Below are 16091 nucleotides of genomic sequence, written 5' to 3' on the forward strand. Positions count from 1 at the left end.
CAGTAGAGCTTGGGCTCGCTCTTTTCGCACGACGCTTTGAAATGTTTGCAGGAAGCCGCTTCGGAAGAGGTCCCACGTCGTCAAGGTGGCTTCTCGATTCTCGAACCACGTCTTGGCGGTGTCCTCCAATGCGAAATAGACATGTCGTAGCTTGTCGTCGCTTGCCCAGTTGTTAAACGTAGCGACCCTCTCATGCGTTTCCAGCCAGGTTTCCGGGTCCTCAAATGTGGAACCGCGGAACGTTGGTGGTTCCCTGGGCTGCTGCAGCACGATGGGGGACGCCGGGGCTGCCATTGCGGTTGCCTTGGCCACAATCTTCTTGGTCTTCTCAGGTAGAAGTCCGTGCTCCGGGGGCAGCTGTTGAAGACGGCGGCTTGCTCGGTGGTCCGGGACTACGTTGGTGCTCTGTTTGTTGTCTGGGCTGGGATCACGGCTTGTCGGGGGCGTCCTGTACATGGACGAAAAGCACCTCCACCAGATGTCACGTGGTAGTAATGGTGAAGAAAGAAGCAATACGGTGGAATACAAAACTAGCTTTTATTGGGCGAACCTGTGCCCACAAAACAGGCTACACTTATAGCACAACGATAGCGGCGAACACGGTCGGCGATCGTCGGAAAACTGATTAGCGGGTCAAGCGCGTCGGCTTTTATAGATCAGTCGTCGAATGTTCCAGATTAACTGATGGGACCCGCGTGTCTTCCACAAAGTTCTACACCATTCGTGTCACGCGATGAAATCTGATAACACAAGGTTCGGCGACAACAGACACGCGGATAGAAGCGTCGATAACTTTCCAGAAACGTCGGATACATGCAGGCGCGTCCCTCGCTGTGCGATTACAGTTGTTAAGCGGTGAAACGTGGTTGCCCGATAAAGATAAGTACACGTGTCATTATTAATCAGGAATCCGACTCCTGGTTCTCGTCTCTCTGCTAAGCCCCGGTAGCACAGGACATGCCCGCTTTTTAGCACTGTATATGCTTCTTTTGGCCTCCTAACTTCACTGAGCCCTATTCTACCCCATTTGCTGCCCTCTAGTTCCTCCAATAGCACTGCTAGACTCGCCTCACTAGATAACGCTCTTGCGTTAAACGTTGCCAGGTTCATAGTCCAATGGCGGCCTGTCCGTCATATGGCTACACAAATAACGGGTTCCGAAAGTAAAATCTTCATAATACGTTTCCATTGACGCAAATTGCATCTTTACTCACCTACAATGCGTGACGAAGGGAAGAAAAGAAAGGACAGACTACAAATGTTTCAAAGGGAGCGTGGTTTTTGTCGTCTGTCCTCCAAACTTAGCGGCCCGCTGATACTTTTTACGTATCACATAATTGTACATGCAACAACAAGTTCTCATAGTTAAACAAAATATGTTTTTGTACAATAATAAAGCTAAAACAGCTTTTTGCGCGCAGTTTAAGTAGAAAATGAATCTTTGTTCCACCGGAACAGGGCTTTGCTCGATGTCCGAGAACAATTCCAATCCGAAGTCACAATATACCAGCATTCCTATACATACCACAGCGCAGCAGCGCCAGAATTCCCTCTAGGTAATATAGTGAGAAACACTATGCCTCGTCTAGCCTACACAAGCGAAAAACCAAAAAAAGGAAATGGTAGAAGTGCTTATAATCCCCATTGACAAGCTTGCCAGTTGTTAAGAATGGCTGCCACACACCCGTTTGCTGCGACCCAACACACTGTCATGACAAGTATGAAAAGTCAGGCCGCGCACAAACACAGCCTATCATATAGTAGACAGAAGGCGGCAGCACAGCGATGTTATAACTGTTTCCCACAACAACGCACCCCGAATACAATTATGAACCAATGCACTTTGTCCAATGCAATGAATTATGACCAATGCACTTTGACATGACAGTTCAGAGCGCCCCGCGAAGATGACTGCATGCGCCATCCTGGGCTATCAGTTGTGGCTTCTGGCCAATCAGCCGCAACAGCAAATTACAACGTTCAGCCGGGTCAGGTCGTGTGGCGCAGATATACGTTTCTACGGAGAGACAAACCTATCTGCTATAGAGAAGCCACATCTTTACAAAGAAACCTTAGGACATCATTATGTTCGCAAAGATTCTCATTGTAGAAATTCCTTCTTACGTCGGCAGTTGTGACAGCTCTGTAAGTTTTGTAAATCGACATACCCTTACTACTGGCTGTCAACTGTGCTGTCATTACAGACACGTGTTTTGTCGACTACAGCGCGAGTGTTTGCAGCGGCGGGCATGCAAGATTCCTTATCCTATCAATCGTTTAAGCTTGGTCATTACAGTATGCGTAATAATTTTATTGCGACAAATTTTGTTCAAAGGTTTGCATTGTGCATCACGCCCCTACGCGGAACAGGCTCATCTGTCACATTCCTCACATGTATCGTTGTCTCTCCCTTGTGACCCCAGTGAGTGGTTTTATCCCTTCCATAACATAAAGAAACAAATATCCAACATCAAATAATGCTCGCTCGATTCGGAAGCGAACCAAATAGCAGTTACTACTCGAGTCGTATTCTGAATGCCTAATATTCCTAAGCTCAGTGAGCTAAGGAAGTTTTGATAAGGGTTCGATTATGAAAGCCCGCGTTTACGTGAACGTCTTATTCATCGGAATAGGGAAAGTGCCCTGCAGATTAAACAATAAATAGAAAACATATATGTAAAAGTTATTGTCAGAAATATTTTTGACAGAATCGCCTGCCTCAGTATTTTCCTTAAGAGTAATTTTTTTTATTTCCAGGCGCAGCGACCATGACTACGACCGCAACTACTGTGAAGAGTACCAGGACGAGGACCACTACTACGACGACGACCGCTACTACGATGAGGAACATTGCCAAGCCGACGACGCCGACACCGACGATTACGACGACTGCTACCACGACGACAACTACTACGACGACTACTACGATGACCACTACCACGACAACTACTACTACGACAACTACCACCACGACCACGACGACTACTACGACGACTACTACGACGACCACTACCACCACAACTACTACTACGACAACTACCACCACCACCACGACGACTACTACGACGACCACTACCACGACAACTACTACTACGACAACTACAACCACCACCACGACGACTACTACGACGACCACTACCACGACAACTACTACTACGACAACTACCACCACCACCACGACGACTACTACGACGACCACTACCACGACAACTACTACTACGACAACTACAACCACCACCACGACGACTACTACGACGACCACTACCACGACAACTACTACTACGACAACTACGACCACCACCACGACGACTACTACAACAACGACAACCACTACCACGACGACAACCCCGTCTCCTAACAGGACTCCGAAGGCCTATCGAACACCGATCCTCTGCGTTCCAAAACCACCCATTCCATGTAAGTCACGCTGCCTACGGATGCGTATACGGTAGTAAGCAACGCTATGGTTGCTTACTACCGTTTTTAGCTATCGTCGGGGCAGTTAACAATTTGAAACATCTTTTGGGTTGATAGCAGTTGTAATGTTTAAATGTATCCGGAACAGCATACGTTGCAACCGCTGCACCACTCAACTAGGAGCGAACACATAGAAGTGCTGCTTTATATGAGCTTAGTGAACACTGTCTTGTTTCCTGTTTCTATAGAACTTGACAATTATATATGGCCCCAACTTCAGAAGGCAAGAGAGAAGCGTACGGTACAACAAAGTTGATCTCCCATAAAAAACAAACACACACAGAGACAAACATTTTCCAGTGATGTTGACTAAGACACGCTCTCTATTAAACTTGCCGAATGCCGGAGAAGAAACAATTTATAATGAATGAGCACGCAAGTGTGCCTGCTGAGAGAAGAGGCCTAATGACGCAGCAGAAGCAGCGCATATTTGCAGCAGAACTCAAGGCAGTTTTCTTTTCTTCGCACTCTCTCAATTAAATGAACAATCGCAGGATGGTAATTTCTCCACCTTCTAATTGTAACAAAAGGGCACCTTGTCCTAGTTTGAAAATACTGGTGCAGACAGCTAAATTTCTGTCCGAAACTTCGTGTCGTTAACTTTCATATTGGCTAGAAAATTGCTAAAATATTTTTGATTAGCCTATACGCATTGCACTATTCTATGAAAATACTCAATAGGTCGTACAACTGACAGGTTCTTACGCACATTTGGAACGTTGGTAGCATTCTTAAGATTTGAACACGCTTTTTTTTTACATTAAGACCACTAGAATGTTACTAATCATTCAACATGCAAAATTGCGATTAATACATAGGTGCAACACCATTAATAGGTGGACTCCAATTTCTAGTTTTAACAAGTGGAGCATGTGTGTAGTTCATTAAAATGAAACCGAAAATCTCATACCATGGTAAGTCGTTGCCAAATCAAGGCTTGGAAGTCTGAGAAAAGCGTCAATTTCCTGACGGCCGTCTTGTAAACAGAAACCTAGGCACTTCCGTGGCAGAGATGGCGTCTTACGCCATTGTTGCCACAGAACGTCAATACGCATACACACACCATACATACGTACATACATACATACATACATACATACATACATACATACATACATACATACATACATACATACATACATACATACATACATACATACATACATACATTGACGTCAATACACATATCTTACAAGATAAGTAAAAAAACACGCCCAATGGTTCCTGTATTTACAGTGAGTTAGGAATTATAGGTGATGCTACGTGGTGGTGTTAAGGCGCTCATGTCTCAAACATGAAGTATAGGCGGCGTGACACACTAAGTATACAAACAGTTTTCCTGCTCTCCCTATGCACGGTTTTTATTAATCATGCATGAAGCGCTCAAACGCAGGGGTAATTACCTATTATTCATTCCTCATGAATGTAAGATTGTTGACACTGTCATCAAGGATGGGAGGCCATGGTGTCACACACCGTTTTGCCAGGCCGAACCGCCTACTGCAAACGACCCACAATGACAAGCTCCTCTTACGCAGTCTATGAAGTGTGCATAGACGGTGCCGAGAATTCCCCAATTGAAGAACAGCCCACTCGTCAAAAGCTCATAAATGTGAGCGTAGTGACGGCGTGGGATACTAAAAAAAGAACGCTCCTTGTACGGAGTGCTTAATTGCCGGTGCGCGTAACACTACTGTTATTCTATGAGGCTGGGCCTACGGACAAGTTCTGCAGAAACGTGTTGACAAAATTCGGAGGCACCCATGTAGCTACGAATGGCTAAGAGTGTGCGAACAGGAGAGACAGCGAGCCATGATGGGGAGACTGCGAAACGCCTGTCTATAGTTAACAACTGTGCCAACGAGACTAGACACAACCCTGTAGCTGGTTTACCCTCAATTCTAAATGCATTGGTTAAAAAAATGTTGAGGCGGGCGAGCAGTGGTCACCTCCACTTTTTAGTGTTGCCTCCAACACTGTCTGTAACCCATTCCTTTCAGTCGAGGCTATAAACACTAAACTGATACTTGAGTAAGACGCCGCACGATGGAATGCTGGTCTGGGATATAAACATTTGGTGAAGGAACAGGGAGGATCGGTTGGCGGGGTGTAGAGATAGTTGTCCTAGTTGTCCTAGTAAGGCGCTGTTTATTTTGTGTTTATTATCAGTGTTCTGCAAACTTTGCACGTAAGTGTGTAAATATTCTCGCTATGCAGCTAAAGACGTGCAGAGAAAGGACGATGACGAAATGTTGTTGTCGTTGGGCCGCGTCGGCTGCCTTGTTATAATGTCAGCTGGGGCCTTCTGCATTCGCTTTGCGTATACAACATTCGGGCTTGTCTCCGCTACGCAACATTTTGGCGGAGGTGTAGGGTAACAACACGGAGCGCCGCAGCGGTGGCCGCGTGAGCCTTCACGCGACGATCGGCAGCCAAAGCACCACAATGACCGATCGCCTACACCCTGTGCCGCAGACTCTGACCTCAGTCGTGTTGTCCCAGCCACCAGATCCAGAGACCTCCAATATAGAATCGATGATACGGAGGTTGAAGACGGGATTGTCTGGCATGAGCGTGTGGGCGAAAATTAACGGTGGGACCCAACGGTAATGCTAGCGAACGTGATATTCTACCTCCGAGAAACGGCGCTAGCATTGTATGAGACCCACGAACACGACTTAACGAGTTGGAACGTCTCTAAGCAGATGCTTCTATATCTCTTCGGAAAGCCATTTGGCCGTCAGCTGGCAGTCAAAAAGGAGCTATCAACCCGTGCTCAGACGTTGAGTCTTACGTGGCATATATTCAACATGTCCTCGAGCTCTGTCGTAAAATTGACAAAGACATGAACGAGACCGACAAGATTGGCCACCTACTGAAGGGCATTGCAGACGACGCATTCAACCTGCTTATTTGCAAGAACTATGACTTAATGGACGCGATCATCAAAGTGTGCCGCAATTTCGAACTGATGAAGAGTTGCCGCATTACGCAGCAGTTCAGCAGGCTACCAAATACAGTTTCGACATGTTCGTGGAAAGAAGAGCTACCTGGAACTCCTGTGTCTAGACAAGAAAATTTCAGGTGGTCAATTCGTCGCGAGCTCGTAGTAATGTTTCCCGTCATTCCTCATCAGCATTGCCCAGCCAACTCATGTTCTGTATCGGTTATACAGGCGGTTGTCAGGCAAGATATTGACACGTGTACTTATCTTTATCGGGCAACCACGTTTCGCCGCCTAATAAATGTAATCGCACAGCGTGGGACGCGACTGCGTGTATCCGAAGTTTCTGGAAAGTTATCGATGCTTCTATCCACTGTCTGTTGTCGCTGAACCTTATGTTATCTGATTTCATCACCTGACGCGAATGGTGTAGAAGTTTGTCGAAGGCACGTGGGTCCGAACGATTAGTCTGGAACATTCGACGACTGTTCTTCGAAAGTCGACGCGCTTGACCCACTGATCAGATTTTCGACCATCGCCGACCGTGTTCGACGCTATCGTTGTGCTATAAGTGTAGCCTCTTTTGTGGGCACAGGTTCGCCCAATAAAAGTTACTTTTGTGTTTCACGGTATTGCTACTGTGTTCTTCTACGTCAGCACCACGTGACATCTGGTGGAGGTGCTTTGCCTTCATGTACCGGACGCCCCCACAAAGCCGTGACCCAAGCCCTCACGCGGATGACACCAACGTCACCAAGAGCCAGCGAGGTAGCCGCAGGCTGCAAGGACTGCCCCCGGAGCACGGACTTTTGCCTGAGACGACTAGGAAGATCGCCAACAAGCCCGCCCCAATGGCAGCCCCAGCGTCCCCCGTCGTGCTGCAACAGCCCAGGGAGCCTCCGACGTTCCGCGGTTCAACTTTCGAGGACCCGGAAAGCTGGCTTGAGACGTATGAGAGAGTCGCTGCGTTTAACAACTGGACCAGCGACGACAAACTGCGACATGTCTTCTTCGCTTTGGAAGACGCGGCCAGGACATGGTTCGAGAACCGAGAAGCCACCTTAACGACCTGGGAACTTTTCCGTAGCGGCTTCCTGCAGACATTCGCAAGCGTCGTGCACCGAGAACGAGCCCAAGCGCTATTAAAAACCCGGGTGCAGCTACCTAATGAGACAACTGCGACCTTCACGGAGGAAATGAGCCGTCTCTTCCGCCACGCCGACCCCGAAATGCCCGAGGAGAAGAAAGTGCGCCTACTCATGCGTGGTGTGAAGGAGGAACGTTTTGCCGGAATGGTACGAAGCCCACCGAAGACCGTCGACGAGTTTCTTCGCGAGGCCACCAGCATTGAGAAGACACTGGAGATGCGAAACCGGCAATTCGACCACCGCACGAACTCGACAAACTACGCCGGAGTTCAGTCACTGGCCACCGACGACCTACGCGAGACTATCCGAGCTGTCGTGCGGGAGGAGCTACAGAAGCTGTTCCCACCATCACAGCCTCAAGTGGCTTCGATTGCCGACGCCGTACGTGAGCAGCTCCAACAACAACTCGGAGTAGCCCCTGAATCGCCGCAGCCTCAGCCGCAAGCGATGACCTACGCCGCCGTCGCCCGCCGTCAGGGTCCCCCTCCACGACCGCACCAGGGCCCCGTAACGCCGCAATTCCGTCGACCACCACCGCCGCCGCCAGCCCGCACACCCGTCGCCCAGCGCAGCTACTCGAGGAAGACAGACGTTTGGCGCGCTCCTGACCACCGCCCGCTCTGCTACCACTGCGGAGAAGCGGGCCATGTCTACCGAGGATGCCCATACCGGGAGATGGGACTGCGAGGTTTCGCCGTGAGCACTCCGCGCCCGCAGCAAGGTGAACGCCCTCGCGATATCGCCGACTACCTCGCCGCTACTCAGTGGAGCTCTCGACGACCGTCGCGTTCACCATCACCAGGCCGCTACCTGTCGCCGCAGCGCCGACCATACACTGGCCCAGCCCGGGGCCGGTCAGTGAGCCCGTATCCGGAAAACTAGAAGCAGCAACCGATGGAGGTGCGGTTGCTGTTCGTCGAACTGACGAAGATCCTCCGCCGCCGACGAAGACACCGAAGAAACTACTTCGACGACATAACGACACGCCGCCGTCCCGGCGAAGTCTGGAAGCAAAGGCTACGACGACGAAAGACGACCTGACGACGCGACGTTCCAGCTTTAGTTCAACACGACGCAGCCGTGATCCGACGCCGAGACCTAACTGCAACGCCAGACAAAGAACCACCGACCTCGACGTGCTTCTCGACGGCCACGGAGTTACCGCCTCAGTGGACACAGGAGCCGATTACTCCGTCATCGCCGCCCAGTTGAAGAAAGTTAAAACTGCATGGGAAGGCCCTCAAATTCGAACCGCTGGAGGACACCTCATCACGCCGACTGTATTCTGCACGGCAAGAATAACCATTCATGACAGTACTTACCCTGCCACCTTGGTTATCCTCCAACAGTGTTCACGAGACGTCATTCTCGGTATGGACTTCCTGAACCAACAGGGCGCAATCGTCGACCTGAAGTCGAAGTCAATAACGCTGTTGGAAGATAAAGCGATACTGCCGGAGAGCCCTCGTAGTCACTACGACTTGAGTGTGCTCGAAGATCAAGTGAGCATCCCGCCTCGCTCCAGCATTGTTATTTCGGTCGGCACCGAAACACCCACTGACATAGAAGGCGTCATCGAAGGCGACCAACGTCTTCTGCTAGACCGTGAAATTTGCGTCGCAAGAGGGATCGCTCGACTGCATGGAGGGAAAACTGAAGTGTTGCTGACAAACTTCAGCCCGGAGTTCAAGCACATCAACAAGGGCACGACGATCGCGTACATCGAGGAAATTCTTGAAACCAGTAATGCGTTTGTCCTCTCGGATTCCGCCGCATCTACCCCGACGACGATGGTTCCCGAACCAGACTACGATATTAATCCAAGTCTCCCCGTCATTAAACAACAGCAGCTCAGAAGTCTGCTCCGACGATAGAAAGGCTGCTTTTCGACGTCATCGAGGATTCGACAAACACCAGTCGCCAAGCATCGCATAATCACCGAGGAGTGCGCTCGACCACTCCGCCAGAGCCCTTGCCGAATTTCGCCGCGAGAACGTGCGCTATAATTGAACAAGTCGACGAAATGCTGTGCAACGACATCGTCCAGCCGTCGAAAAGCCCGTGGGCATCCCCTGTTGCCCTGGTCAAGAAAAAGGACGGAACCTTACGTTTCTGCGTCGATTATCGTCGTCTGAACAAGATCACGAAGAAGGACGTATACCCCCTCCCACGAATAGACGACGCATTGGATGGGCTCTGCAACGCTAAATACTTCTCGTCGGTGGACCTCAAGTCTGGCTATTGGCAAATAGAAGTCGACGAAAGAGATCGCGAAAAGACGGCCTTAATCACCCCAGACGGCCTTTACGAGATCAAGGTTATGCCATTCGGACTGTGCTCGGCGCCTGCAACGTTCCAGCGCGTGATGGACACGGCTTTAGCAGGATTGAAGTGGCAGACCTGTCTCGTTTACTTGGATGACGTCGTCGTCTTCGCCGGAAATTTCGACGATCACCTCAAGCGTCTTGCGACAGTACTAGAGGCCATCAAGTCATCAGGGCTTACTCTGAAGCCAGAAAAATGCCGCTTCGCTTACAATGAGCTTCTGTTCCTAGGCCACGTAATCAGCAAATCTGGTATCCGTCCAGACCCTCAAAAGACAGCTGCAATCACACAGTTCCCGCCACCCATTAACAAGAAGGCAGTGCGTAGATTCCTTGGCATGTGTGCCTACTACAGGAGCTTTGTCAAGGACTTTTCACTCATCGCCGAGCCGTTCACACGTCTAACTAAATGTGATGTTGAGTTCAAGTGGGAAACGCCGCAGGCCGACGCATTTGAAGAACTCAAACGACGCATGCAGTCGCCGCCGGTACTTGCGCACTTCGACGAGTACGCCGATACAGAAATCCATACTGACGCCAGTAGCGTAGGCCTAGGTGCCGTTCTAGTCCAGAGGAGAAACGGAGTCGAACAGCTGATAGCTTACGCTAGCCGGTCGCTGTCAAAAACGGAAGGCAACTATTCTACGACCGAAAAGGAATGCCTCGCCATCGTTTGGGCTACAGCTAAATTTCGCTCTTATCTTTATAGAAGGCCCTTTAACGTCGTCAGTGACCATCACACGTTGTGTTGGCTAGCGAATATAAAGGATCCTTCAGGACGACTGGCGCGGTGGAGCCTCAGACTACAAGAATACGATATCACTGTAACCTACAAGTCCGGACGAAAACACTCCGATGCTGATTGCCTATCACGCGCCCCAATTGACCCGCCGCCGCAAGACGACGAGAATGGCGATGCCTTCCTTGGAATGATAAGCGCGGAAGACTTCGCTGAACAGCAGCGGGCAGACCCGGAGCTAAAAGGCCTCGCCGAATATTTGGAAGGGCACACCGACGTTGTCCCCAGGGCATTTAAGCGCGGATTATCTTCCTTCACGCTTCAAAACAATCTACTCATGAAGAAGAACTTCTCACCAGTCCGTGCCAACTACCTTCTTTTGGTCTCGTCAGGACTTCGTCCAGAAGTATTGCACGCCTTCATGACGATCCGACCGCTGGGCACCTCGGACTTTCCCGGTCACAATCGAGGATACAAGAAAAGTATTATTGGCCGCGCCTGACCGCCGGCGTCGCCCGTTATGTCAGAACATGCCGAAACTGTCAGCGACGGAAGACACCGCCGACAAGGCCAGCCGGATTATTACAGCCAATCGAGCCTCCTTGCAGACCATTCCAGCAGATCGGGATGGACTTGCTGGGAGCCTTTCCGACGTCAACAACCAGAAATAAGTGGATCGTCGTGGCGACGGACTACCTCACCCGCTTTGCTGAAAATAAAGTACTGCCGAAAGGTAGCGCAGCCGAAGTGGCGAAATGCTTTGTCGAAGAATGCTGCTGCGACATGGCGCCCCAGAAGTCCTCATCACCGATAGAGGAACGGCCTTTACACCGGAGCTCACCCAAGTCATTCTGAAATACAGTCAGACAGGTCACAGGCGGAAAACTGCCTACTATCCGCAGACGAATGGTCTCACGGAACGCCGGAACAAGACCCTCGCCGACATGCTAGTAATGTACGTCGACGTCGAGCACAAGACGTGGGATGCGGTCCTGGCGTACGTAACATTCGCTTACAACACGGTTGTGCAAGAAACAAAACAGATCACGCCATTTAAGCTGGTTTACGGCAGGAACCCGACGACGACGCTCGGCGCCATGATGCCGCACGTCACTGACGAGGAAAATCTTGACGTCGCTACCTATCTCCAGCGCGCCGAAGAAGCCCGACAGCTCGCCCGCCTGCTAATCAAGAGCCAGCAGAGGACCGACAGCCGACACTACAACCTCCGACGACGCTTCGTCGAGTACCAGCCCGGTGACCGTGTTTGGGTTTGGACCCCTATACGCCGACGACGACTGAGCGAGGCGCTTTTGCGTCGCTATTTCGGACCGTACAAGATCATACGACGTATTGGCGCACTGCACTATGAGGTCGTGCCAGACGGCATTTCGCTATCACAGCGGCGCCGCTCACGACCTGAAATAGTCCATGTTGTGCGACTCAAGCCGTCCTACCAGCGTTAATGAACTTTGCGGCTTCGCGTTACTGACCTTTGGACTTTGTTTGTTTTTGTTGTTGTGTTACTTATGTTTAATAAGTGTCCTTTTGTGTTTCACTCTCCTATATTTGTAGCATCGGGACGATGCTTTCTTAGAGGGGGGTAGTGACACGTGTACTTATCTTTATCGGGCAACCACGTTTCGCCGCCTAACAAATGTAATCGCACAGCGTGGAACGCGCCTGCATGTATCCGAAGTTTCTGGAAAGTTATCGATGCTTCTATCCACTGTCTGTTGTCGCCGAACCTTATGTTATCTGATTTCATCACCTGACGCGAATGGTGTAGAACTTTGTGGAAGGCACGCGGGTCCGAACGATTAGTCTGGAACATTGGACAACTGTTCTTTAAGAGCCGACGCGCTTCACCCGCTGATCAGATTTTCGACGATCGCCGACCGTGTTCGCCGCTATCGTTGTGCTATAAGTGTAGCCTCTTTCGAGGGCACAGGTTCGCCCAATAAAAGTTAGTTTTGTGTTTCACAGTATTGCTACTGTGTTCTTCTACGTCACCACCACGTGACAATGCAGCAAATTTAGGCATCCTCTCTCTCTGCCCATTTGTAACGCCGCTGTCAGCCAGGACCGGCCCCGCCCAACCAACGCTTCCCCGTTTTCAGCGGTTCGAACTCGCCGTCGTAACCCGGCCGACTGGAGAACACCGGACGATAAGCCGATTTGTTTCAATTGGTCGCGTGTGGGACATATCGCTCGTTATAGCCGCAGCCGTGGATCATCGCGCCCTAGGTGGAGCTCCCCGTCCGACCGTCCAGATCAAGGTTACCCCAGTTTGCCCTTTCATCTACAAATACCGATAAAGTGCATACAACCTTCCGAACCAGCCGGTCATCATCGCCTCTAAGTCGTTCGACTCGTTCTTCGCAGTCCCGCCGCTCTTCCTCCCCTGCGCTCGTGCCACAAGAAGATTAGTCGGTGCAGCTCCCCTAGGGGACGCTACATCAACGACCGGGCCTGCAAATCCGACGATCACATTGCCTAAGCTTGGAAATATATTAGACGTTGAGGTGGATGGAGTCCCATTCAAGTCCGTCGTCGACACCGCTGTTCCGATGCCTGTAATGAGTGCCGCCCTTCGCTAAAGACTCAAAAACGTCCTCAAGCATGTCGTACTGTGCACAGTACGCGTTGTCGACGGCAGTACGCCACTGGTTGTCGGCATGTGTGCAGCACGAGTAACGATTCCCCGCCATCAAACCACCACCTTATTTATTGTGTTAGAGCACTGTCCACATAAACTGATTTTGGGGCTGGGCTTTCGACTCATTCTGCCCTAACAGACTGCGCTAGAGGTGTCGTGCAGCTGGACCTTTCTTCTGTCAGCTGCTTTGTTTCTTATGCTCATCATCCTCCTCCGTCTGGTCTACAGAATTTGCCCCTTTGCCGCCTCAAGGCGCTAGTACTGTGCATGTTAACGCTTGACGACATGTTCCTGATGGAAACAACATCGTCATCGTCTCTCCGCTTGTTGACGTTGTTCTCCACTATGGCGTCGCGCTCCCAAGTGCTGCTATCACCATTGTTCCGTTCTCTACTTTGGGTCTGTTGCACATGTTCTTCCCGGTAACATGACAGTGGCCCGTCTGACACCTTTGCACGAGTACGAGATATTTGCGGTCGCGTCCACTATTTCTGCCTCTGTCAGCCCTGTCGCCGCGTGTTCTCGTTCGGCTTCGTCGCCCTACCCCGACGTCGTTAAAATGATCCCTCACCGACCCCTCTCCAGCTGTAACTGAAGTCCTTAGGCGCATTCTGTTTAGTTACCGCGATATTTCCATTTCGATGACTGCCCGCTCGGCCAGACAGCCGTATTCACTCATCAGATTCACAGCGGCGACGCAAGTGACGTTCATCGCCACCTCTACCGCGTGTCTGCAGTAGACCGCACCATCAATCAAAGCGAAGTCGCGAAGATGCTCAAAAAGAACGTCATCGAGGCTCCCGCTAGGCCGCGGGCCTCACCGGTAGTTCTGGTCAAGAAAAAAGACAACACCTGGAGATTTTCTATTAATTATCGCCATCTGAACAGGATCACCAAGAAGGACGTGTATCCGTTGCCTCGCATAGATGGTGCACTGGACTGTGCATCGGGCGAAATATTTTTCATCGATTGACCTCCGATCGGGCTACCGACAGGTCGCTGATGATAACAAGGATCGCGAGAAGACAGCCTATATTACGCCTGCGGACATTTTGAATTCAGAGTCATGACTTTCGGGCTTTGCAATGGCCCAGCGACCTTCGAGAGAATGATGGACACCCTCCTCCGAGGCTTGAAGTGGACCGTCTGTTTGAGTTATCTCCAGGACCTAATCGTTTTTGCTCCAACCTTTGAAACCCGCACTGAGCGACTCGCGACTGTCCTTGCTGTGTTTCGCGTTGCGTTTCGCTGGCTATTTCGGGTGTACAGGTTTCATTTTGAGGTGTTTTGGTGCTATGCGGCCAGAAACGTATCCGCATTCGCTAGGGGTAGCCTGAGTCTCGGTAGGTTGAGGAGGCGCACGTCGTCTTTTGAAATGAACGAAAAATAAATTCTGGTGTTTTATTTGAAATTTTACTCTACTGTTCGCAGGTACGCCAGGAGTTCGGAGGTCAGGACTTATTTTGGCAACAAACTAATCGTTCTTGAACGCGTACGTGTATATAAGTACACGAGCGTTTTGGCGGTTTGCCATAACGAAAAACGACCACTGCGGCCAGTATCGGATGAGCGATATCGGTCTCAGCAGCGCAAAAGCCTCAGCCACTAAGCGCCCGTACCGAGTGCGTGGTGCGTGGTGCGTGGTAACCGTTCCATGGATAAATTTGTACAGAAAATACCAAGGGGCATCAAGAGATGCTTCAACTGTAGCCTCAATGGTAATGTACAACAGGCGTAATCCAGGAGTCGTGGCCTAATGAAGCGGCTTATAGGCCGCTTCATCATCATTGGATTTTGCATTTTGCATATTGCATCATTCATATATTAGCGCAGTGCAGACACGCACCTTAGAGACCCAGAAGAGCCGCCAGTGATTGAGAATTATGTTTGGAAAGGGTGCAACAGAACTTAGTCGGAAAGAAAGGGAGGCCGAATCGGAATGCGGAGCCATCAGGAAGCCAACTGGAAAAGAGTAAATTCAAAATGTCATGAGTATCTTTGGTTATCAGGTACAATGAGTAGAAAGAAAACTTGGTTGGGTGTAACGTATTTGTAAACCGGAAATATATGCACAGAGAAGAATCAAGAGTTCGTGGAATGCCTAAGTGCTCATATTAAGGGTTTCGGGATTGATGCCGTTATGATTCTATTAGGTGACATGAATGTCCATATTCAGGATCTAGATGGCTATATGAACAACAACGATAAGTCAATGCTAGATCTTTGTGAGCAACATAACCTCAATATCGTGAATACAGGGCCTAAGTGTGAAGGACGGATTACGTGGGAAGTGGGAAACCGACAATCGACCGTTGATTACTGTCGGACGACAGAAGGAATACATGATAAGTTGAGAGATATGGTCATTGCCGAAGAAGGGTTTAGCAGCATAAAGGGTGACCATAAACGACAAGTGCTGCGCCTGCAAAGCACTCTGGCCGAGTTATTCCACGGAAAGTGATTTTGCTGCAGAGCTACAGAGGGTCGTGAAAACAGAGACTTGTGACCTACATTATGCGTGGCTCTAAAAAGATAATTGTCAAAAATACGGCGACCGAAGAATTGCGCCATGACCTTTCGCGCTCTTTAAGCAATCTCACTGGGCGTGGACAGAGAAACTTAGGCGCGCCATGTACAGATCGCAACTGTCGGGAATTAGGAGTTTGTCGAAGGAGCATCATCGCTCACTTATTAATGGCAGCCAGTTTGTACACGTAGGAGTGCCTGCCAGACAATCGACAACGATGCTAAATACCTTGCAGTTGATTCAGCTATCTTATAAGACATCTTTATAATAGTG

General features: G+C 50.1%; 1 protein-coding gene across 1 annotated transcript in view; it reads left to right on the forward strand.

Moving 5' to 3' along the window:
• LOC126529477 (uncharacterized) overlaps positions 1–16091 on the forward strand; it is a 98214-nt gene that overhangs the window by 56398 nt on the left and 25725 nt on the right. The window contains exon 3 of the mRNA XM_072287576.1: positions 2758–3417. Coding sequence (XP_072143677.1) covers positions 2758–3358 — 601 coding nt within the window. The 3' untranslated portion in view covers positions 3359–3417. The remainder of the gene's footprint in view (positions 1–2757; positions 3418–16091) is intronic.

The sequence above is a fragment of the Dermacentor andersoni genome, chromosome 4 (assembly GCF_023375885.2).
Source record: "Dermacentor andersoni chromosome 4, qqDerAnde1_hic_scaffold, whole genome shotgun sequence".
In the NCBI taxonomy this organism is placed as follows: Eukaryota; Metazoa; Arthropoda; class Arachnida; order Ixodida; family Ixodidae; genus Dermacentor; species Dermacentor andersoni.